This window comes from Emys orbicularis, chromosome 3 (genome assembly GCF_028017835.1).
Source record: "Emys orbicularis isolate rEmyOrb1 chromosome 3, rEmyOrb1.hap1, whole genome shotgun sequence".
NCBI lineage: Eukaryota > Metazoa > Chordata > Testudines > Emydidae > Emys > Emys orbicularis.
The window spans coordinates 92,125,697-92,150,300 of record NC_088685.1 but is presented as its reverse complement, the minus strand read 5'-3'; the positions used below and the strand labels follow the sequence as shown (position 1 = coordinate 92,150,300).

The 24,604-nt window shown below is 44.8% G+C and overlaps 1 protein-coding gene across 1 annotated transcript; it reads left to right on the top strand.

Moving 5' to 3' along the window:
- The first annotated feature begins 2,143 nt into the window (after positions 1 to 2,143).
- Positions 2,144 to 13,985, top strand: LOC135876798 (amine sulfotransferase-like). Its single transcript, XM_065402137.1, has 6 exons — positions 2,144 to 2,291; positions 3,544 to 3,752; positions 5,574 to 5,700; positions 9,574 to 9,668; positions 12,271 to 12,451; positions 13,861 to 13,985. The coding sequence occupies exons 1-6, from the start codon at positions 2,150 to 2,152 to the stop codon at positions 13,983 to 13,985; spliced, it is 879 nt and encodes a 292-aa protein (XP_065258209.1). The 5' UTR covers positions 2,144 to 2,149.
- Positions 13,986 to 24,604: the final 10,619 nt, after the last annotated feature.

Sequence of the window (24,604 nt, the reverse complement as noted above, 5' to 3'; positions counted from 1 at the left end):
GCTCCTGGAGTACAGCATCAAACTCAGCCATCAGCTCCACAATTTTAAGGAAGTTTCCATTGTTTGGCACATACAGCTGATCCGAAGTGCCACGCAGTACTAGGTTTTGGGTAGCAAGCATTCTCACAATGACAATGAGCCTGTTCAGAACATTTTGCCAGTAAAGAGACTCTGATGCAATTTTCTCTTGATGCTGATCATCTATGGTGGCCTTTAACCTTAGTCTCATCTCAAGCTCTTTCCACCTATGGAATGCTGTCTGGTGATTTGCTGCCTTCTCATGGCATGCCAGATTTCTAGCCAGATTTTTCCAGTCCTTTGTTCCTATAGAACCCAATGTGGCTGGAACATTAGACTGGAAGAGTTTGCAACAAAAACAGTATGCAGCATTCTGGGTTTTTGAGTACATAAGCCATTGCCTCTCCACTTTGTCACCATTGGGGATCACATCATACCAGTAATGTGTTGGATGGAAACTTCTATTTTCATTGTCTTTGGGGAACATGAAGTTTTTCACTTGCTGTGGCCCATGCAGTACAAGGAAGCCCCCCAGGCTACTGCTCAAGTGGGTCCACAGTCCTGGATCATCTAGACTTAAGGAACTAAACTCAGCAGCAGCTGTTTCTTGCGCCTCCACCACACTCTCTTCTCTGATCTACACTTTTCTTCAGGAATATGCATGGTTACATCCATTTGAGATGGAGATATGGATGCTGCAGTAGCTGCCAGGTCACCTGCACTCTGACTAACTGGAAGATCAGGCATCTCCTCACCACTCACATCCTCACTGGGGGTGGAAGGCTCACCGTGAACATTTGTGTCTATGTATCTCAGGAGAGCTCCTTCCTGCTTAGATAGAAAAGCTTCCTTGACTTTCTTTTTCTGAATGCTGCCCCAGAGGGGTGTTTTCTTCTTTCACTCATGACTGCTGTTCTGTGCCAGCTATAGTGGCTCTCAACACTCAATTGAAGGGGACAAATAAGCAGGCTTGTAGCAGGGCCTGAGTGAGGGAAGGTATCAGTGTCTTAAGGGCCTAACTGACTTTTACTACTTCAGTTGACTGCCTGTTCTCCTCAAGTCGGTTCAGGGAAGCAGCAGGAAACAGGAAGCTCCCTGAGGAGCTGTTGTTAATCAGTCCAGGCTCCTGGGGGTGCTAGAAAGGTACATAAGAGGCTCCTCCTCCTCCTCTCTCTCCCTGCAGCTCCTGCTGCTTTCTGTTATTCCCTCTCACCTTTTCTCCTGCCTGCCTGCCTATTATGTCTCTTGTGCCCTCCTTCCTTTACCTCAGCACTCCACCATCTCTGTGCATCTAGAGCAGAGAGAATACATATACACCAGCAGACACAATTTTCTACACTCTGAGTCCTAGTGGCGCCCCCACCCCCGCCACAGTCTGGCACCTGAGGCGGCTGCCTCAGTTCGCCTCATGGTAAGGCCGGCCTGGTAGCCAATATGCTCCACAGGCACATATGTGGCATGATGTCACTATTTTATTAGATTCTTAACCTGTAAATCATAGTGGCCAAAAATAAAATTATCAAAGAAAACTCTTGAGAGGAAATAAACTTCCTCTCCCTCCCTCCTATTTGGCTGAACTTATGTTACTAGACAAGAGGGACTGGGAGAAATATATTAAACAGGGAAATAGGAGAGAGAGAATCAGAAATAATATGATGGGGTGAACAAAATACCAGCCACAAAATTAATGGGAATGCAGCCTCTGGTTGTGCACAAGGACTAAGTCATAGCTCATAGAAAGCACTGGGTTTTGTGGTGAGCTCCTTGAGTAGCTCTGATTTTAAGTGCCCATTACATAGATTCTGTGAAGTTAGATAATTCATTAAAGCAGTATTAGCGCCTAACAATACCAGACACTTGTACAAGTAAATAACTCAAAGACAATGTATTACACAGCACTTTTAGCTGAAAAAGATATTCTGTTCTCATGCCAGTCCCTAAAAGTGCCATTTCTATACTGTCATTCAGTTTGCTGTTTTTGTTAATATACATTTTGCTATCAAAAAGGGATCTCTTTTATGTTGTAGTGAATTTTTTTTCCTGAAGGATAGATAACACCAAAATAAAAATGATATTAAATTATGTTTTCTAACCTGCAGATTCTTGACATAGGAGTGAAACTGAATTAACAATGGAGCCATCAGAAGAATTTGTGTTCAAACATAAAGGATTTAATTTCCAACCAGACCTTGTTACACCTGAATACATAGATTCACTGGAGGATTTTGAAATCAGAGACAGTGATGTATTTATTGTTACTTATCCAAAATCAGGTAAGACTGATTGCTTGATTTCCTTTAGGAAAATCATATCTGACTTTTGTCTTTAACCTTAATTGACCCTCCCCCCTCCCTCCCCCCCCCCCCCCGCTTCTTGACCACCATTCTGACCTATTTTCGTGGTAGCAGTTTAAAATCTTTTACCTGCCAACATTTTATTGGAGACATTATCTCAGTTTCATCCCTATGTTTAAGCAATGGCAGAAGGTTACCTCTAAGTGTTAATTTGCAAAGTATCAGTGGGTAGCCGTGTTAGTCTGTATCCACAAAAACAACAAGGAGTCCGGTGGCACCTTAAAGATTAACAGATTTATTTGGACATAAGCTTCCTTGTTATAATCTGCAAAGTATATTTGAACTGGGCAAATATTGCCAAAAGGTGTTCACAAATATCTATTTGTTTCTGTAATAGACAGCTATTCTTATTCACCTTTGTGTAAATATTTATGTCAGCAATATTTTGGAAACAGTAAGTTCATGGAAGGGGAAGGTGGTGTGAATGCTCAGACTAATGAATTTTCACACAAATACAAAACCTCAGACTGCACTGAAACAGCCATCTCTACTGCCAAAAAATAAGATGTCATGTAACATGCACAGAAAGGAGAGACCAATGTGAGCCTTCTCCATGAGGTCTGAAGTAGCACTGGTGTTCTTCCACTGCGGGGGTGGAATAGGGGTACTTAAACTCTCAGAACAACAGTATACAGGGTGCTTTGGATAGGGCCAGTGAATCCACTGGCTATTACTGTACTGGACAGTCATGTGGCAGCACTGAGGGTACATAAGAGGGAGGAAAATAGTCTGTAGTAATTAGGGTGACCAGACAGCAAATGTGAAAAATTGGGTCGGGGTAATAGGAGCCCATATTAAAAAAAGCCCCCAAAATCGGGACTGTCCTTATAAAATCGGGACATCTGGTCACCCGTAGTAATCACCGTTTCCATGGGGAACCTGAATACCCTAGGTAAAAATATTTAAAGATTTAGTTATTGACCAGCACATAGATAGATAGATAGATAGATATGGGGTTTTTAAAACTAAAATGTACAAAAATATAATGCTGTTTGGATTCCCATCCCTGTTGCATTAATGGACTCCCTTTAACACAATTTTTTGTACTTCATTTATAATGTGAAATGAGACACAGTTTTGAAGAGATTGTGATTTATGGCAGATTATTACATGACATTACAAATAAAATTAGCATCAAAGCTGTTTCAAATAAGGCTATTTTCTTTCCAAGGGACTGTGTGGACTCAGAATATTTTGAGCTTCATTTATCATGAAGGCCATCGAGATGGAACAGAAAATATGGAAATAATAGACAGGGTCCCATGGCTGGAGTATAACATACATAATATGGATTATGTCCATCGTCTATCACCTCGTCTCTTTGCTACTCACCTGCCTTACTATTTAGTTCCAAGAGATCTGAGGAACAGGAGAGCAAAAGTAGGTGATACTATTTTTACAATTACTCAGGAAAACTGGTAGCTTTCACCAATAAATCAGTCTAAATCCTCTGGGCCAGACTGTCTGTCCTCCCACAACAACCCTTCCAAAAGCAAATCTCCCCTGCATGGGGATGGGGCTCACTTCCTCCAAAGCCCCATTCCATGTCCCTAGACCCAGCCAAAGGGGGGAAAACAAGTTCAATCAAGACCTCAGGACTTCAGTGTCCAGTTTCAGTGGAGATCCCATTTTTCATGGAACTGCTGTTCTTGGCCTCTGAAACGGAGCTGCTTCTTCCTCATCATGACAGCTCCCCCTAAAAGGGGCGTTAGTGATGGGTTATGATCATTACAGTCTGCATGTTATATTGTAAATTACAGTGTTTTTGTTGTTGTGGGGCATGTAGCTATGTAACTGTAAGCTCTTATGTTATCCATGTTTTACGTCTCCTGCATCTTTTAACGTCAGGAAACTTCTTGCTAATGATAGGGGTGTGGACTGTGCCAGATGCAGCTCAAGAGGAAGGATCTCCCAGGGTCAGGGATTCGCACCGAGCTCTCTCTCATGGAGATGGCTGCCCCGCCCTGCTGTGTTGCTTTCCTTAATCTAAACAGAGAGTCATTCACACCGAAGGTGTGCGGTGCTGGCCTGTGAGAATTGCCTTGTGGGAGCGATGCCAATCTCTTACATTGCTACCTGGATCTCCCATGAAAGGTGGCATGTGCTGTGCACCCACTTCCCCAGGAGACTCCCTTCCCTGTCACCCTTGCAGCTTCCTTATCTCTGTTGCAGTAACACCTATGATAAAATGAGCAGATGCGTGGTGCAGAGCTTGCACCACATGAGCTCCATCAGTGCAACCTCTCAATCCATAGGAACCTTCCTCCTGATTTGCTTTAGAGCTCAGCCCCGTTTCCCATGCAGAAAGAGTCCTACAGTTACAGGGACAGTAAAAGTAAATGGAACAACAACATCTCCTAAGCTGCACATAGCACAATTTTAACTACAGACATTGGAAAATCTTGTATTGCTTATGTATATTTTACAGGGCTTATGTAATTCTCAGCTCCAAATTGTTGGAGAAATTGGTTGAGGTGTGCAGCAATGCATGTTAGCATTACTTTTTAAACATTGTATCCATTACAATTCTCTAAAAATATCTCAAGCTGCAATTTTTTTGAACGAGCAGTAAGTTCAGGCTTACTATGATTCACGTTTAAGGATATTTTTTTCACTGAAATACTTTATCAATATACCAAACTACACATAAATAAGTAACTACTGCTTACTTAACAGTGTTTGTATTTAAAAGGAACTCAAAATCAAATCATTTTCAGATAGTACACCTGCAACTGCACTCCCTGTTAATTTTTGTGTGGTTTATTATCACATTTCCCATGATTTTTTAAATGTTTTTGCTCCTCTCTTGCTGTGTGAAAGACCCATGTAAACAACTGGAAAAAACTTGAAAACCTGATTCTAAGTACACTTACTCATGTTCCTAACCTTACAACAGTAAGTAATCCCATTGAGGTCAATGGTACTATCACCTGTATATAGTACACATGTGCATGAGGGTCTTTAGAAGTAAGGAAGCGCAATAGTGCCACGGAATGTACAGAAAATGCTGGCAAAGACACACAAAAAATCCCATTCATTTAAATCAGGATAAACTATTTACTAAAGTACTTATTCTAACCCTTTTCAGATATAATGATTTTAGCGTTACTTGCAGCAATAGCAATTTTATAAAACCACCGATTTTTAGGTGAATTGTGTCCCTTTAATATAACTGAGACTGTCACTCTTTTTACCTTGCAGGTTATTTATGTAGCCAGAAACCCGAAGGATGTTGTGGTTTCCTATTTTCATTTTTCCAAGCTTTCAGTCATGCTTGAGACAATACCAGATTTTAATATTTTTCTGGAGAGGTTTTTAGCTGGGAAAGGTAAGGTTTCATTTACTGCTAAAAGGCTAAGCCCTGCTCACTGACCACAGCCTGAATAAACTATCTGAGTGGATAAATTACTTAGATGGAGGAACTGGTCAAAATCCTGGCCCCCACCTCACAACCTGGGGTCTAAGGTTGCAGTGAATGCAGTATCATTCACAAATCATAATAGAGATTTTGTGCAAAGGTAGTCCAGGGGAGCTGCACAGGCACATGCATTGCACCAATAAAGTGCAAGTTGCCTCATGTATCTCAATTGGGTGTTCGCTCTGAAACCGAACAATGAAGATTTCAATACATTTCAACTCCACTTAGGTGCTCAGATCACACAGGTGAGGAGATGAGGATGAGCGCTATGCAGAGAACACACAGAAGTAGTTTTCTACTGTTAATTTTCTGGTTTAGTAGTTTTCCACAACTGTTATGCCTATCCGGCAATTCCAAACCACTACTTATACCTTCCAAGGAGCCAAAAGACTCAGCTGTAACCTATCTAGCTCCTGAGTTCTCTCTTAATATCTCTGACAATGCAACATTCTCACTAAAGCAGCTTATGGCACACTGATAATTTAAGTACATAGTAAAATAAATTCTACACATTCTTCTATTATGGTAATTAGTGAGACTATCTCATCTGCATAGGATCTTTTGGGCCTGAATCCAGCCTCTTCTCCCCTAAGCTTTGAATCCACTGCCTCTTTTGTCCTGTGTAGAACCACACTACAGATGATTTCCCCTACAACAGAGAGTAGTGTGACTCCTCTCCAGTTATTGCCGTCAGTGAGATCACCCTTTTGAGGTACTCTGCCAACGATTCCATGTTTTCACTTGTCAGGAGGAGTCTCTTCTTCCTGAACTTAGAACAGTTCTGTCAGTTTTATTAGGGTAGTGGGGTCAAGTTCTTTTAGCTTTTCTGCTGTGATTTGATCATCACCTGCCATTTTGTTGTTTTTCAGCTTCTTAATTGCATCCTGTATTGCTGACATCTCTGTTGCATCAATGTTAATGCCAAGTAGATTATGTTCACATGTTTCATCACTATCTGGTGTTGAGCTGGGACTGAGTCTGTTGAGGACTTGTCTGAAATGCTCTGCCCATCTGTCTTTCTGTTACACCTCAGTTGTAAGCCTTTTTTCATCTTGGCTTTTTCTTGGCCCATTTCCTGTTTGAAATGTCCACACTTTTCACTGCGTTGTCTGTTTTCTTGTACTTTTCCTTTGCTTTTTCCAATATTTCGTTTGTCTTAGCATTCAGGAGTTTTCCTTTCAGTGCTTTTCTTTCCTTGTTGAGATGCAAGGTCTCTTGGCTTATCCAATCCTTGCTCTGTGTGTGTGCTGATACCAGGCTATGAGTGCTGCAGCTTGAATCACGTTGTCTCAGACCACTGCGCAGTTTTCTTCAGGTCCAATCTCTATCTCACCTTCCTCTGCCTCTGTCAGCACCCCAAATCTGTTCCATAGTTCGCGTTGGAATTTCTCAGAGCACACTTTTGTTTTCATATTATTGATTTCTTTGCCGCTTTCTGTTTAAAGTTGGTCTTTCCCAGTTTTAATTTCAGTTTGGCAATGCAAAGATTTTGGTTGCTCCTGTCATCTGTAGCTTGATGTGCCCTTGCATCTTGGACAGATGATGTGAATCTTGAACTGATGCAGATGCAATTGATTTCTTTTTTTGTTTTGCCATCTCTCAGATTCCATGGTTCTTTGTGTATGTCTCTAGAAGGGATCAGGGTGCTTGCAAGAACTAAGTCAGACACCAAGAACAAGTCTGTGAATTTCAGGTTTCCTTCATCATTGATATCATTTACTTTCAAAAGGTATTTGACAGCCTGCATGGGCATACATTGTGGAATATTATTCAGTCCTGCGAAATTCCAGCTAAACCCATCAACACCATACCGACCACATACAGAGATGCAAGGTTGCTCTATAAGAGTGAACAACCTGACAACAGAGTGGTTCATTGTGGACAAATATGTGAAACAGGGCTGCATTTTATTTTTGCTGTTGTTTGGCATTGCCATAGACAGGCTAATGAAGAAGTATATTAGTAACACAAAACCTGGTACCCAGATGGCAAAAGCCTAGAAGCCTAGACTGAGACACTACTAAGCAATACCCTGGAAAAGCTACAAACAGAGAAAGACAACTTGGCAAAATCTGTAGGTCAAACATGGCTCAGAATCAGTTACAGACAACCTTGAAATTCAGATGTCAAGCAGTAACTTCATATTAGAAGGCAAAAACATCAAGAAAGTGGAATAATTCATCTACCTAGGCAGCACCATTCTAGCCAACAGGAACATCAAGAATAATATGCCATCAAGGTTAAGAAAAGCATCCACCTAATTCACTAAACTCAACAACACATGGACATCAAAGATATACAGCACCAAAGCAAAACTGAGAATTTTCAACTCAAATATCTCCGTGATAACGTATGGCTGTGATAGCTAAAGATCTACTAAAATGTTGAACAGAAAATTAGATGCCTTCGAAAATAAGTGCCTACAAAGATTCCGGACATTGGATGGAGAGACGTCATCACCAATAAATATATCTGAGAAATCACCAGCCAGCAGCTTATTTCCACTAGAATTAGAAGGAAGTATTGGACATATATGGGGCATGGGCTTCAGATGCCAACACACAGAGTCCCACATGAAGCTGGCAAGTGGAAACCAACTGGGTTAGGAAATAAGGGTGCCCAAGAGACCTTAAAAAGTACCCTCGAAAGGGAGGGCAGAATAGTTGATCATAACATCATCGAGTAGATGGAAGTAGTATCAAATGACAGAGAGGAATGGAAGAGATTAGTTTCACCATGGGCATCAACATTGACATGGTTATTTTGCTTCTATATTTGGCACTGCTGGAATACTGTGTCCAGTTTTGGTGCCCACAATTGAGGAAGGGTGCAGATAAATTGGAGAGGGCTCGGAGAAGAGCCGTGAGAATGATTAATGGAGTAGAACATGTGCCTTTTAGCAATAGACTCAAGGAGTTCAATCTGTTTAGCTTAACAAAGAGAAGTTTAAGGGATGACTTGATTACAGTCTATAAGTACCTATATGGGGAACAATCTAGCAGAGAAAGGTATAATACAATTCAATGGCTGGCAGTTGAAGCTAGACAAACATTTATGCCTTATTTCCAGTCTAACTTTAACTGTGAGAGTAATTGGCCACTGTAACAATTTACCAAGGGTCATGGTGGATTCTCCATCACTGACAATTTTTAAATCAAGAATGGATGTTACTCTAAAAGATATGTTTAGCATTTATTTGGGAAGTTCTATGGCCTGCGTTATACAGGAAGTCAGACTAGATGACCACAATGGTCCCTTCTGGCCAGAGAATCTTTTAATCTATGAATCTATCAATTTAATTCTAGGTTTGTGATCACTAATCCATCAAAAGCAATGAAAAATATTATCTATAAACAAATAATCCAGGACATAAAAGTGAAAATATGCTAGGTGAAAGTACCATTCTGTGGTGCCAGTGGAAGCTAGAGGTAAAAGTAGAATGTGTATTGGTTATCATGTAATGGTCTGTTTTTGGAAAAAAACAAAACTTGTCCTCAGATCCCTAGATAAGAAAATGGACTTGGCTTAGCCTTTATATCATGTTTACGGTGAAAGATAATCCAGTATAAGGCTGTGAATAAAAACAGGAACTGGAATAAAATCTCTGTGAGCCCACATTTTCCCCCAACAGCAGAGGGAAGAGAAGCTGAAAAAAGGAAGTCTGATCCATCGATTCTGAAGCTATGCTTGTGAGAGTATTAGAATGCAAAAATGTCAATGACTGAATGGTTTTTCTGTTTGAGATCATTAACGTTTATTTCTATAATTTTTCTCCTTCATAAGTACTTGCTGGCTCCTGGTTGGATCATGTCAGAGGCTGGTCCACCCACAGGGATGACTTCAATATTCTCTTCCTTACCTTTGAGGAGATGAAGAAGGTGAGACTAGTCAATCACTTTATATCTGAAAGAAACAGTAAATACAATGCCTCCAATTTTCAGTCTGATTTTGCCACCTTTATTCACATTGAGCTGTACTTTACTCTGTGAAGAGACTCTGTGAAATCAACGAGAAAGGCACTTTGGTCTCATTGATTTCAATGTGAGTCCTTCTCAGTGAGAGTAAGGGTGGAAAAATCAAAACCGTAGGGTGAGATGTTCAAAAGCACCAAAGTAAGTTAGCCGCTTAACTCCTATTCATTCAATAGCACATAGAAGCCTAATTCACTTAGGCTACATCTACACTACAGGGGGGGGTCGATTTAAGAATTCGACGTATCGCAGCCGACTTACCCCGCTGTGAGGACGGCGGCAAAATCGACCTCCGCGGCTTCCCGTCGACGGCTCTTACTCCCACCTTCGCTGGTGGAGTAAGAGCGTCGATTCGGGGATCGATTGTCGCGTCCTGATGGGACGCGATAAATCGATCCCCGAGAGGTCGATTTCTACCCGCCGATTCCGGCGGGTAGTGTAGACCAGGCCTCAGTCACAAGAGGTTTCATTTGCTTCCTAGTGACGAATATCTGCTGCATGTGAGTACAGTTAGAAAAGATAATAATCTTGCTTTACTTCATTTCCTTTTCTGCATAGCAGGATGGCAACTACACAACCCATCCCACGAGGCATCCTAAAGGGAAAGGAGAGGTTTTGTTACATTTTAGAACTTCTCAAACTGCTTTGAGAACTAAAGATGTTTTATCAAAATGTCATTTAGTAGGGCTATTTTCTTTCCAAGGGACTGTGTGGACTCAGAATATTTACTCAAAACCTACTAGGTTTTGAGTAAATAAAATATATTAACTATATTTATGTTTTCAATAAAGATATCTATGTGAAATCTTTGAAAAGTACAGAACACTTCAAAATTTCAATTTTTGTTAGAAACTAGTTTTTTTTATTTTTCTACCAGCTCAGCTAGCTTTTGACTCCTTAACAACTTCACCTAGCTTAGCAGAAGTCAGATTTAAACTACTTTGAGTGTCCTTACATGGGTTTGTTCTGGTTGAACTAAATCAATTTTAAACTGATTTTAGTCACACTTTATAAACAAAGTCTGAAGTATCTGAGTGCACCTCTTAGCTAAATAAATAGAGATGCAGCAACATCCTCTCTGCTGACTTCAGCAGGAAGCATGTAGATAATAGCAGCAAGGCTGATTAACAAAGCAAGGAAAGACCCTTCCCATTAAGGGGTCCAACTCCTGATATATTTATATTCATAGATTCCAAGGCCAGAAGGGGCCATTGTGATCATCTTGTCTAACCTCCTGTATAACACAGACCATAGAACTACCCCAAAATAATTTCTAGAGCAGATCTTTTAGACAAATATACAATCTTGATTTAAAATTGTCAGTGATGGAGAATCCACCATGACCCTTGGTAAATTGTTCCACCCTCGCTGTTAAAAATGTAAACCTTATTTCCAGTCTGAATTTGTTTAGCTTCAACTTCCAGCCCTTGGATTGTGTTATCTTTCTCTGCTACACTGAAGAATCCATTAATAAATATTTGTTTCCCATGTAGGTAATCAAGTCACCTCTTAACCTTCTCTTTGTTAAATTAAATAAGAACATAAGAACGGCCATACTGGGTCAGACCAAAGGTCCACCTAGCCCAGTGTCCTGTCTTCTGACAGAGGCCAATGCAAGGTGCTCCAGGGGGAATGAATAGAACAGGTAATCATCAAGTGATCCATTCCCTGTTGCTCATTCCCAGCTTCTGGCCAACAGAGGCTAGAGACACCATCCCTGCCCATCCTGGCTAATAGCCATTGATACACTGAGCTCTTTGAGTCTGTCACTGTAAGGCATGTTTTCTAATGCTTTAATCATTCTTGTGACTATTCACTGAACCCTCTTCAGTTTATCAACATCCTTCTTGAATTGTGGACTCCAGAACTGGACACAACAGGGGTCCTTCTGCTTCCAAAATAGGTTGCCAAAGACAGACCAAAATACAGATAGCCAGAAAATTATGACAACCCTTGTCTTACATGGTGCTAGCAGTTGTAATCACAGTCACAGAAATGAGCCTTTTCTCTCTTGATTAGGCCATGAGGATGGGTTGGCTAATGACGGAGGAATTTGCAATGGCTTAACTTGCTACTCACTTGTCAGTTTTCAATGCTGCTGTAGCCTCTTACAGTGAATTAAAATCTTGCTTATGAAGTAATGTAGTAAGACTGAAGATCCTAAATAAGAAATCACCTTTATGCTTTAGTGCTATATCCCTATGCTCAGTTTCCTTTATTTAAGTACATCTCTACCCAGATATAACGCTGTCCTTGGGAGCCAAAAAATCTTACCGTGTTATAGGTGAAACTGCGTTATATCGAACTTGCTTTGATCCGCCAGAGTGCGCAGCCCCGCTCCCCCCGGAGCACTGCTTTACAGCGTTATATCCAAATTCGTGTTATATCGGGTCGCGTTATATCGGGGTAGAGGTGTATCCCATTATCCTTTACTCTATCATTTTATTTATTTAGTTCTTTTATTTTCCTAATTTGGGAAACTGTTACTTTGAAATAATGTTCATTTCAGGATCTCAGAGGCGCTGTGCTGAAAATCTGCAAATTCTTAGGAAAGCAGCTAAATGAAAAGGAGCTGGACACTGTTGTGGAAAAGGCTACATTTGATAAAATGAAAACTGATCCCAGGGCAAACTATGAGTCCATGCAAGGCAATCTCCTGGAACGAGGCAAAGGACATTTTCTTCGGAAAGGTAAGGCAGAAGCAGCCAAATCTAATAAATATTTAATCCTGCAGATCCTGGCACAGGACGTGTTGAAGCTAGCTGCCTAGGACTTCCAATCACAACTTTCCATCCCCAGGAAACAATTGGCTTTGGGGCACTAAGGCTGTTGAGTGAGGTTGTATTGCTGTGGAACAATGCATTAGACACCACATCTCACAGATTAAAAGAGAGCTGCGCTACTTTGCTCAATGCAATATCTTAAATGTTTGCCGAGCAAAGTACTGCAGCTTTCTTTTGATCTGTGAGAAAAAAGTGTCAATATTTTTTAAAAATGAAAATGTTCAATAAGGTCTCTTGGAGGGTAACATTCATTTTGTGTCATTTGTAAAAGGGAAGGAAATTAAAACGTTAACATTAGAGAAAACTGAAAGCATTTCTGTCTAGTGCTTCTGAGAAACTTCACACATGGTGGGCATCAGAACTGATTTTGTCTCTATAGCTTCCAGGGGTTATTTAGAGTATGAAATTAGCCAAAGAAATAAAATCTAGGGGACAATTCTCGTGGCTGAGAGGAGATGGGTATTTTTCATGTTTTAGCCCTTATATGGGAAAGTCGTGAATAGATGTCAGGGGTTTGTGGCCTTCTGATACTGCGGAATAGGAGCGGGACTCAGATAGATGGTAGTGGGCACTTTGGTATGGAAAAGGTAGAGAACCACTGCCTACTGTTAAGTACAGCATTGCATGAAAAGTATGTTCAGAGAAGCTCATATTTCTCTTAACAGTCACTACTTCCTATTGCCAATTTTTCTTCTAAAATTTGCAATGAAATAAATCAGTATAGGAAGATAACTGAGATGTATAAAACCACCTGTGCCTAAAACAGAATTAGTGACATTAATTTGACCCAGTATTTCTAGATAGTTACACTGCAGTCAAAGTTAGACCGAGAATGAATTTGGGCCATTATGGTTTTCCCCAGGGGCACTGCTGCATTTCACAAAGAACACAATCACAGTTTTTGCCAGTGGCATGTGTTTTATCAGAGGGGCAGCACTCTCTGATAAGGCTGCTGACATCTGTAACGTGCATGTCACATCAAAACATTTGCCCAGGTAATCAAATGGACACTAATGGGTATATTTCTAGTGCCGCGAAGGATAGATGAGATGTACAACTTCAATTTAAAAAAACAGGAGGGTGTTTTTTACTGTAGTTTGCCCACACCTTCAGGAGTGGAAATATACCGCCAAAGCCCTAGAGAGCTACGTTCTGGGGAGATGAGAGAGGAAGGAATGGAGGAAAAAATGAACTGCACCCAACTAGCAGCATTCACAGCCTCTTACCTGCACAAGCGATATTCCAATTATAATAAAATGTCCAAGTGGCAGCAGAGCATCTAACCACCAATTCCTCTTCTGTGTCTCCTGCCCCAGGGACCGTTGGAGACTGGAAGAACACAATGACTGTGGCACAAAGCGAAAGGTTTGACAATGTTTTTAAGGAGAAAATGAAAGACCTGTCTTCCACGTTCAGCTGGGATATTAATGACGACATATAGGCTGGTTTCCAATTGGAAAGAGGTGAAAGTGCGCTAAAGAGAATGAAAATACGTTTTTGTCTCCAGTGTTCATAAAAATCCATCATTCTGTGCAAATTAAAGATTTTAAACCTGCAAAAATGTTTGCTTCTTACACGTATTTGCACATCACCATAGTACCCCAGTTCTAAGCTATGAAAAGGTGTTACATACTGTCATGTTCTGGAGTGCAATCCAGGCCAGTCAGAGGTTGTGTCCCCACATGTCCTATAAACCTGGGTGTCTTAACTGCCCTGAGGCTGTGGCTGACAGCCTGGACACCAACAGCCAGCAGCCAAACATCCAGTATCCTGAGTTTCTGCTCTGCAACCCTGGTTCAGCACTCTGACCCCAGCCGCCTGCCTACGACACAACAGCCCCACTGTAGTCTCGGTCACCCAATTACCTCATGCAGCGGTGACCCAAACACACTCCCGGTCCTGAATTTTCCCCAAACTGCTTTCCAACATCTAGCCCTTTCCTGGACCATTCAGAGAAATATTAAGGTTCATTTGTTCCTTTAAAGATACACTACCCCGCAGCTTACCACATTATCCGGAGTTAATATTCACTTTAAATCAAACACAGCCACTGTAACTCAAACACCCCAAGTGTAATGATTCTGAGAAGCAAACTCTTCCCGAAGGCTCTGAATCAGAGATTGACAGGAGGTTACTAATCCTTTGCAGGTCCCCTCCGCACCCATCTGTCAGAGTTTGCCTAGGAAGAACACCACCCGCACCGCTGTTTAAATGTAAATGTTACTTTAATTACTAAGGGAGGAAGGAAAGGGAGCAGGGCTGGTGCAACCACTAGGTGAACTAGGCGATCGCCTAGGGTGCCAAGTGGTTGGGGGTGTCCGAGATTTTTCCTCCCTCCCCTCCCTTCCCCTCACACAGAGTGTGGCGTGGCTGATTGGGCGCCTGGACCTGATTTAGCCGCTCCCATTGGCCTCCAGCAGGCAGAGTCCCTCTCCCTCTCCCCCCTCCCCTTGCCTCAGCGTCGCGTCACCAGCACGCTGCGGGGGAGGGGCTGTGGGCTTGCAGCCTGTTTGTTTTGGCTCCACGTGGAGCCAGCAGCTGGAGCGGCATAGTGGTAAGGGGAGTCTGGGGGGGCTGTCAGGGGGCGGGCGGAGGGTTGGATGTGTCAGGAGTTCTGGGGGGCCTGTTAGGGGGCGGGAGTGTGGAGAGAGATTGGAGCAGTCAGGGGACAGGGAGCAGGGGGAGGGTTGGATGGATCGGGAGTTCTGGGAGGGCTGTCGGGGGTGGGGGGAGGGTTGGATGGGTTGGCAGTTCTGGGGGGGGTCTCTCAGGGGGTGAGGAGTGGTTGGATGGGGCGTGGGAGTCCCGGGGGTCTGTCTGGGGGTGGGGGTGTGGATAAGGGTTGGGGCAGCCAGGGGATAGGTAGGGGGTAGGATCCTAGGGGGGCAGATAGGGTTGGGGGGGTCTCAGAAGGGGGCAGTCAGGCGACAAGGAGCAGGGAGGCTTAGGTAGGGGTGGGGTCCTGGGGGGAGGTAGGGGCAGAGGACCCAGGAGAGGGCAGCCAGGGGACAAGGAGTGGGGGGGGGGTTGGACGTTCTGAGGGGGGCGGGAAGTGGTAGGGAGTGAATGTGGGTGGGGCTCTTCCCCCCCCATTCTCTTTTTTGATTGTTGAAATATGGTAACCCTAAAAAAGCAGTGCCCTGGCTCGGCAGGGAGGAGCTGCCTTCTGGAGGCACCGGAGAGCCAGAGCGTCGGTTTGCGGGGGTGGCGAGCCCCAGCCATGGAGGAGCCAGCGCAGCACAGGGGGGCAGCAGCCCTGCAAAGGCAGCAGCACCGCTAGCGGGGAGCAGCCGCACCCCCTGCCCAGGCTGCGGCCCGGCGTACCCCTCTCCCCCAAGGGGGCTCCGGCAGGCTGCAGCAGTTGCATGTGGTCGGTGGCCCCCGTGTGTCCTACGGCTCCCCCCTCACCGTGCTCGGGCTCTGCGGCTCCTAGGCATGTGAGCTACCGGGGCGCAGGGCCCTGAGCCTACTCTGGGAGGGGCAACAGCAGTGGCGGCTCACACTCCCGGGAGTCACAGAGCTGGAGCGTGGCAGGGGGGAGCCGGGAGGCGCACGGGGGCTGCCACCCGCATGTATCCACTGCAGGAGCCCCCGGGGGGGGGGGCGCCAGGTGGGTTGCAGCCCGGGCAGGCGCACCGCCCGGCTTACCCCTCACCGGGCATGGATCTGTCCTAAGCATGCACAATTTAACTAAGGAGCCTCATTTTCTTTTACACCACGGTTGATTTTGATTAAAAGTAAAGCAAGTTTATTTACCCATCATGTTTGGATATTAAGTGAGTTCAAGTACAAGGGATAGAATTAGAAATGGTTATAAGCAAATAAAAATGAAAAGCACTTTCTAGAGACTAAGACTTAACAAAACAAGTTACAGCCTCTCTTCAGGATAAGATTCTTATAACACAACCTTCAAGCAAGATGGCTGACCACCCTTCAGGTCAGGATCAGGATTTCCCACAAAATCCAATGTGCTTGGTTCCTTTGCCTTCTTACATGAAACATAACTTGGGGTTCTTCTCCCCTTTCTTTTATAGTCCAGTGTACCTTTAATATGAATTCTTTTGAAGGTTACCCCTCAACGTAAGTCGTAAAGTTTATTCAAACTATGAGAAAGGTAACATGGAGTCTCCTGGCAAAGGAAATTCCATGCTGATTTCTTTCCCTGCTGGTGTTTGCAAAATGCAAATTGATCTATTTCCTGCTATCTCCTGCTGCTGTAATGCTGTGGGGTTAGCTTCTCCCTTTGTTGGCTTGATGGTCTTGTTTACCTTCTGTGTAAATTGTTTTCCCATTGTCTCTTAATGGGTGACAGAACCACATTCCTTTGTCTAGGGTGGGGTAGCTTCAGCCCTGCCTGGCAGACACATTTTGGTAACATAATTTCCAAAGTGTTTGTAATTTTGAATTTGTCCTCCGTATCCACATCACACAATAATATTATTGATCAGTATATGTGATGGGGTGTACCAACCCCGCACTAGTCCAGAAAGGGTTAACTACTCACTTTGGGCCCAGAAGGCCACGCCCTCTCGTCCTTGCTGGGCATGCTCCAGTTGGAAGCAATATATGAAAGGGAGCAGCTCAGTTCAGTCAGGGCTGGCTGATGGAGGAGAATGGATGCATGTTACAGGCTCCTGTCAGGAATCCAATCGAGCCCCAGACTATGGAGGTTGGGCACCCGCAGAGGATGAGGGAGATGGAAAGCCACTTGCTCTGGAGGAGCTGCAGGATCCAGAATCAATGGTAGATAGGAAGCGGTCCAGAGAATGTGTCTATTGTTTCCCTGGGACCCTGGATCAGGACCTGGTGGAGTAGGGCAGGCCCGGGTCCCCCTACCCCTCCCTGTGCCTAACACTAGGCCTTGTTGCCCTGAATACTAGGGCAGCTGCATAGACTGGCCACTAGGCATCACTGCCCTGAACACAAGAGCAGCTCCATAGACTCTGGCTGCCAGGCCTTGCTACCCTGAAGGAGGGGAGCCACATTGACTGAAAGGGGGTGTTTTCCCCCTTCTTTCTCCCCTGATGGCCTGATACCCTGTGACAGTATGTTATTAGCTTTTCATTGCTATCTTACATGACACCTTCTGGACACAGGTTATGACATTAGTGAGTTGGGGTACATTCCATTCAGCTGGTCAGGCCAATTGAAACTCACTACCAGATACCAATGTGCCCTTTGCCGTCTTGCACTGGGATGCCGTTAGGGTCACACATGCAAAACACTTAACTACACACAATGCCCTCCCCTGCACCCACACCACCTCTACCCCTCACATGTAGAATAACCGTTGACAAAATCCTACAGGAATTGTAGTCTCTCAGTGAAGTAGTATGTGTTTTGGTAGGATTTATTTTAAAAGCTAAACAAAGTTATGAGACTTCTATAGACACATGCCTCTTTTATTTTTATTGGACTTGTATGTTTAATCAACCATGCATGGAACTAGAAATTTACCCATTTTTGTCCATGTGAGTTGCTTTGTTGGTATGACTTGCATATTATAGATTTCAGCAGCCTGATCGGAGAATGCTGCACTTGTTTTTGAACACGTGCCTTTGGTCTAAACTGTGGATTCTAGAAGTACTGTCATGAAAAATTATAATGGCCCAAATTCATCCTTGATCTAACTTTGACTGCAATGAGTATTTCTAAATAATTTAACCAATTCTGTTTTAAGCACCAGTAGGACCAGCTCAGTACTTATCATCGTGTAGTGATTTTTTTCCATCACAAATGTTAGAGGGAAAACTGGGAGTAGGAAGTAGTTACTGTTAAAAGTAGTATGCAGGAGCGGCGACTTGTATTGACCTTTGGTGCCCGGGCTCCAGCAATATTCAGAGCCCGGGGGCCCTGCTCCACCAATGTTTGGGGCCGGGTCTCTCCCCCAGGCCAGCCTGCCGCCCCCACGCGCCTCCCCCGAGTGTCCCTCGGCCCCCACTTGCTGCCCCTGCTCACCTTCCCCGGAGCCTGCAGCTCATGCTGACTCTGCTCTGCCGGCTCCCAGCATCAACTGCTGCCTCAGGGTCCTAGTGCCCCCTACCACTAATGGCAGGGAAGGCTGCCCTTACCCTGCCCTTCCGCCCTAGCCCTGAGCCTCTCCAACACTCCAAACCCCTCAACCCCAGCCCCAGACAGAGCCCTCATTCCCCCGCACCCTAATCCTCTGCCCCAGCCCCTCCCACACCCCAAACCTCTCATCCCCAGCCCCACCCCACAGCCCTCACCCCACACCCCAACCCTCTGCCCAAGCCCTGAGCCCCCTCCCACACCCCAAACCCCTCATCCTCAGCCCCACAGCCCTCACCCCTGCACCCCCTCCTGTCCCCAAACTCCTTCCCAGAGCCTGCACCCCTCACCCCCTCCTACACTCCCACCCCTAGCCCAGAGCCTGCACCCCTCACTCCCTCCACCCCAACCCCCTGCACCCAGCACCCAAACTCCCTCCCAGAGCCTGCACCCTGCACCCCTCCTGCACCCTAATCCCCAACCCAGGGCCTGCACCCCAGACCTCCTCCTCCCATGCAAACTCCCTCCCAGAGCCTTAGGCAGGTGGGGGGCAGAGTTTTGGTGGGCGGGTTCTGGGCACCACCAACATTTCTACAAACCTGCCACCCCTGGTTAGTATGAACTTGTCTGAACATCCTTTTCAGCCAGTGCTGTATTTGATACAAGACAGTGGTTCTCCACTTTTCCCATTTCCATTCCAGGGACCCACTCCATCTATTGGGAACCCCCTCTCATGTTCAGCAATATTGGAAGAGCAGGGTGGATGCTAACCCCTGATGTCTACTCATGACTGAGAACCTAAGATTTAAGGGATCTGATATGCTAAACACCCATCTCCTGCTCTCTGGCACATGAATAATTTCTTAGATTTTAATTATTTGGCTGGATTCATGCTCTAAATAACCCCTGGAAGCTATAGGGCACCTGAGCTGATCTGTCTCACCATTTGTGAAATTGCCCAGGATTGCTTTCAGTTTTCTCCTAGTGATCACAGATTAAATTTTATAAATGGTACAAAGTGATTGTTACCATCCAAGAGAGCTTGTACAATTTTTTTTGTCAAAACATGTCACTGTGTATTTCCCAGCTCTGTTCTGTGGACACTGACAATGTTGTACTGAGCAAAACAGTGGAACTTTCTTTTCACCTTTGAGAAATGGGGCCTGGCGCTTTGATACTCAGTGATAAAACCCAAATCACAAATCATACTGCCACAAAGCCAATTCTTACCTAAAGACAGAATGTTCTGCTTGTAACTGGAAGTCCTAGGCAGCCAGCTAGCTTCAACACATCATGTGCCAGGATCCTCAACATAGGCGTGCGCAACAGATTTCATTAGGGTGTGCACCCAGGGAATTTTATTTATTTATTTATTTTTAAAGGCAAACTTTTATTGAATACTCAATCACAAAGGACATTATTTTTATTCATCAAACAAACTAAAGAAATTAAAATGTAACTAAACTTAATTTTTTTTAAATTAACAACTAAACTTTACTTAAAAAAAGAGACACAAAATACCAAATTTTTGCTGTAGTGATAACCAGGCGTAAACAAAGATACAGTCAATTTTCATGATCTTTATCTTTAACTAGATAATGAGCTAACCCAAATTGACCAAAACAGATTAAGGTTTCTTCATCTTCCTGTCCTAGAGAATGAGACATCGCTCACCAGGTGTTATGGACTTAAATTCCTCAATCACATCATTGTAATTAACTGACGAAGCCAATTCTTGTTCAATGTACAAAATCATGAGTGAGTCGAGGCGCTGTTGGGACATTGTACTTCTTAGTTTGTTTTTTACATGTGCTAGTTTTGAAAAGGCTCCTTCACATGAACAGCTTGTAACAGGTAAGACTGCAAAGCATTAAATAGATTTGTAAAAGGCCTGGAACATGGAAGACCGATCCAATTCCTTTAGCCAATCAAGCCACTCTCTGGTGGTGTTCGTAGTGCTACCTTTAGGAACAGATCCGTCATAACCCCGAAGCAATCCGACTTCAGCTTCCAACTCATCCAAGGACACTTTAAATTTGTTGGCAATGATTCTCATATCGTCCCTGCCAATGTCTAAGCTCAGCAGTTTTCCCATTGCAGTCACAATTTTACAAGTCTCCTGTTCAAATTGCTGGTCAATGCAGGTAATCACTGAGTCTAGGAGTGGGTAAAATGAAATTATTCTCTCCTGCTCCTCTTTTGTATCAAAGTGATGCTGGGACTCAAACGCGTCATCAATATGAGTGGACGTTTTTCTCTTCTTAACTAGGGGAATTGATATATCATTCTCTACACACATTTTCACACTGTCATTGAAAATAGATTGAAAATATTCTGGGCCACTTCTCATCGCAGCCAAAGAGTTACGCAAGCTTTTCACCCCTGTTATTGCAGTAAGTAAGTTGAGATCTGGAGCTTGAAGAGCCTTACTCACTTTTACCACCATCTGGAGAATAGGGTGCATCATGTGAAGGGCAAAGATGAACTTGAATGAATTTAGTTCATGGATAAGGCCCCTGGCTTTTATTTTAGCGTCAGCAAGGAGAGTTGTTTCGATAATCTCTTGTAAAGCTTGTAAAATGATGGAGTAGTTTTGTTTTACAGCAGCCACTGCTTCTGCTCTGCATGCCCATCTTGTGTTTGATAGTGACTTCAAAGTCTTCAACTGGGATCCTACTTCTTGTGAAATCTTCTCATTACTGCATGTCGCACAGGACTCCCCTCCATGAAGGCATAAAAGTCTGAATAACACCAAAAAAATCAGACAGTTCTCTTTTGTTTACTTGAAGTGCATGCATCTACCAGGACGAGGTTCAAACAATGCGCATAGCAGTGTACATAGAGTATTTCACTGTTTCTTTCTTTACATTTCATTTGAACTCCCGCAGTACATCCAGACATAGTAGATGCGCCATCAAAACAGACAGACATCACTGATGACCAGTCAATTTTAAGAATGCCAAGGACGTCATTTAACTGGTCAAAAATAGACTGAGCATCAACTGTTACTAGTCTCTGAACAGACACAAAATGTTCAACTGGACTATGTTTTTCATTGTCAAAATACCGCACCACAATGGACATCTGTTCATGGTGTCCACAGTCAGTAGTGTCGTTGGCAATTATTGAGACCATTTTTCCATTTAGTGAAGACACAATCTTTTGTTGCACAATGTTGTGCAAGGCCACAATTAAATCATTTTGGATGCGATTACTCAGATAGGTAGCGTTTTGAGGAGATTGTTGCACATGCTTTGCCATTACAGGATCATATTTTTGGAGCATATTGACAAAATTTAGAAATAAACCTTTCTCAAAACTGTCAGCTTTTTCATTGTGACCCCTGAATGGTCTCCCACCTTTCGGCAAACACAGAACAATGTCAATCAGTCGCTCCATTACACTTCGGTTATGGCACCGTTCTTCTTCTTGTTTAGACAGATAAGCCTGCTTGCCCTCATCCAACAATACATCAATAGTTTTCCCTTCATTAAAACTTGACCATGAAGAACAGCTCAACACATGAGATTTTTGACAGTTGGTGGTTTTTAAAACATTCGTTAGCCCTATGCCACTTTCTGAATCCTTTATCAATAAATGCTGGATCAGTGTGACCTTTGTTTGCTGCATCATTAGAGGAGAAGAAACGGCAGTAAAAGCAAAATGCTGTGTCCTTTGATGGGCTATATTCTAACCACCTATACTTTTCATACCAATCGGACTGAAAACTTTTTTGTTTATTCCCTATTTTACTTCTAGGAAACATGCTCGATCTAGGCTGATAAGGACCTCTAGCTAATCGAGACCGACGTTCTAATCTATTTTTTTGGAATATCACAGACCGGGTCATCAGATGGAATGTTTGATGGCTTTGAATAGGAACTACACTGACCTAAACTAAGAGACAAAGTCTGTTTCTGTTGGTCATTACTCAGTTTATTGCACGCACTGGAACTGGTGCGGCATTATCTTCATGTAAGTTCTTAACCGAGGAGTCCGAGGTATTTGCACTACTATCAGCACATTCATTATAATTCAGTTTGTCTGCTCCTTTTATTATCTTAACAACGAACCGATCCATATTTTAAAATTAAAAGGGGGTATCATATGATTGAATTAAAACGTAAAGCCACGGGCTTGTTATGCTATTTCAGTAGAGTACACGCGACAAAGATTACAAACACTGTAGACACTGCTCTGGGCATGCCTGACGCGGCCGCTTATATAGGTTAAAGAATTTTCTAGAATAGTAGTCTGAGGGGGAGGGGAGGACCAATGGTAATGCGGCGCCGCAGTAGTGGGGATGCATGCTGCGAGCGGACTTTCTATACATTTCTACAACATCTATATTAAGCAATTTGGCGCTTATTGCATAATACAACAATCCATACTTTAAAACTAAAAGAGCGTATCATGCAATTAAATTAAAACGCAAAGCCACTTTTTTTTGAGACATTAGGGCAGGGGTGGGCAAACTTTTTGGGCCAAGGGCCACATCAGGGTGGGGAAATTGTATGCAGGGCCAGGGCAGGGGGTTGGGGTGCAGGAGGGAGTGCGGGGTGTGGGAGAGGGTGCGGTGTGCAGGAACGGGCTCAGGGCAAGGGATTGGGGCAGAGAAGAGGTGCGGAATGTATGGGGGGCTCAGGGAAGGGGGTTGGGGTGCAGGAGGGGTGCGGAGTGCAGGCAGGGGACTTGGGGCAGGGAGGTGGGATGCATGGGGGTGCAGGGTGCAACAGGGGCCTCAGGGCAGGGGGTTGGGGTGCGAGGTGCAGGCAGGGGGCTTAGGGCAGGGAGTTGGGGTGCAGGAGGGGTGCGGGGTGCAGGCAGGGGGCTTAGGGCAGGGAGTTGGGGTGCATGGGGGTGCAGGGTGCAGCAGGGGCTCAGGGCAGAGGGTTGGGGTGCGAGGTGAAGGCAGGGGGCTTAGAACAGGGAGTTGGGGTGCAGGAGGAGTGCGGGGTGCAGGCAGGGGGCTCAGGGCAAGGGTTGGGGTGCAGGAGGGGAGTGGGGTGTGGCAGGGGGCTCAGGGCAGGGAGTTGGGGTGAGAGGTACAAGCAGGGGGCTTAGGGCAGGGAGTTGGGGTGCAGGAGGGGTATAGGGTGCAAGCAGGGGGCTCAGGACAGTGGGTTGCCGTGCAGGAGGGGTGCGGCAGGGGGCTCAGGACAGGGAGCTGGGGTGCAGGAGGAGTATGGGGTGCAGGCAGGGGGCTCAGGGCAGGGGGTTGGGGTGCTGGAGGGGTGCGAGGTGCAGGCAGGGGCTCAGGGCAGGGAGTTGGGGGGCGGGGTGCAGGAGGGGTTCGCGCTCCGGCCCGGCGACACTTACCTAAAGCAGCTCGGGGTGGCAGCGGCACGTTCCCTGGCTGCCTGCCCTGGCCCCACGACGTGCTGCTCACCACGTCCCTGCGCGGTCCTGGGGGGGGAGGGGGACACACGGCTCTGCGTGTTGCCCTTGCCACGCCTCCAGGTACCTCCCCCGAAGCTCCCATTAGCCGCGGTTCCCCGTTCCTGGCCAATGGGAGCTGCGGGAGGCGGTGCCTGGAGCAACGCACGGAGCCCTCTGCCCCCCCCCCCGGGGCCCCAGGGACGTGGTGCCGGCCGGTTCTGAGAGTGGCACGGGGCCTGCGGCACCACGGGGGGCAAGTCCCATGGGCCAGATCCAAAGCCCTGAGGGGCCAGATCCGGGCCGTAGTTTGCCCACCCCTGCATTAGGGTGTGCCTGGGCACACATGGCACACTCTGTGCGCACGCCTATGATCCTCAAGATTAAATATTTATTACACTTGGCTGCTTCTGCCTTACCTTTGCAAAGAAAATGTCCTTTGCCTTCCCCTAGGAGATCATCTACCAAGGACTCATTTTGCCCTGAGATCAGTTTTCATGTTATCAAATGTAGCCTTTTCCACAACAGTGTCCAGCTCCTTTTCATCCAGCAGCTTTCCTAAGACACTTCAGATTTTCAGTGCATTGGTTCTGAGATCCTGAAATAAGCATTATTGCGAAGTAACAGTTTCCCAAATTAGAAAAGTAAAAGAGCCAAATAAATAAAATGATAGAA

What these genes read in the sequence shown, in the direction of transcription:
- LOC135876798 (XM_065402137.1), top strand. Translation starts at nt 2,150, where the DNA reads ATGGAGCCATCAGAAGAATTTGTGTTCAAACATAAAGGATTTAATTTC. An exon ending in GAGGTTTTTAGCTGGGAAAG is followed by an intron (nt 5,701 to 9,573) that starts GTAAGGTTTCAT and finishes CTCCTTCATAAG; the next exon opens with TACTTGCTGGCTCCTGGTTG. An exon ending in AGGACATTTTCTTCGGAAAG is followed by an intron (nt 12,452 to 13,860) that starts GTAAGGCAGAAG and finishes CTCCTGCCCCAG; the next exon opens with GGACCGTTGGAGACTGGAAG.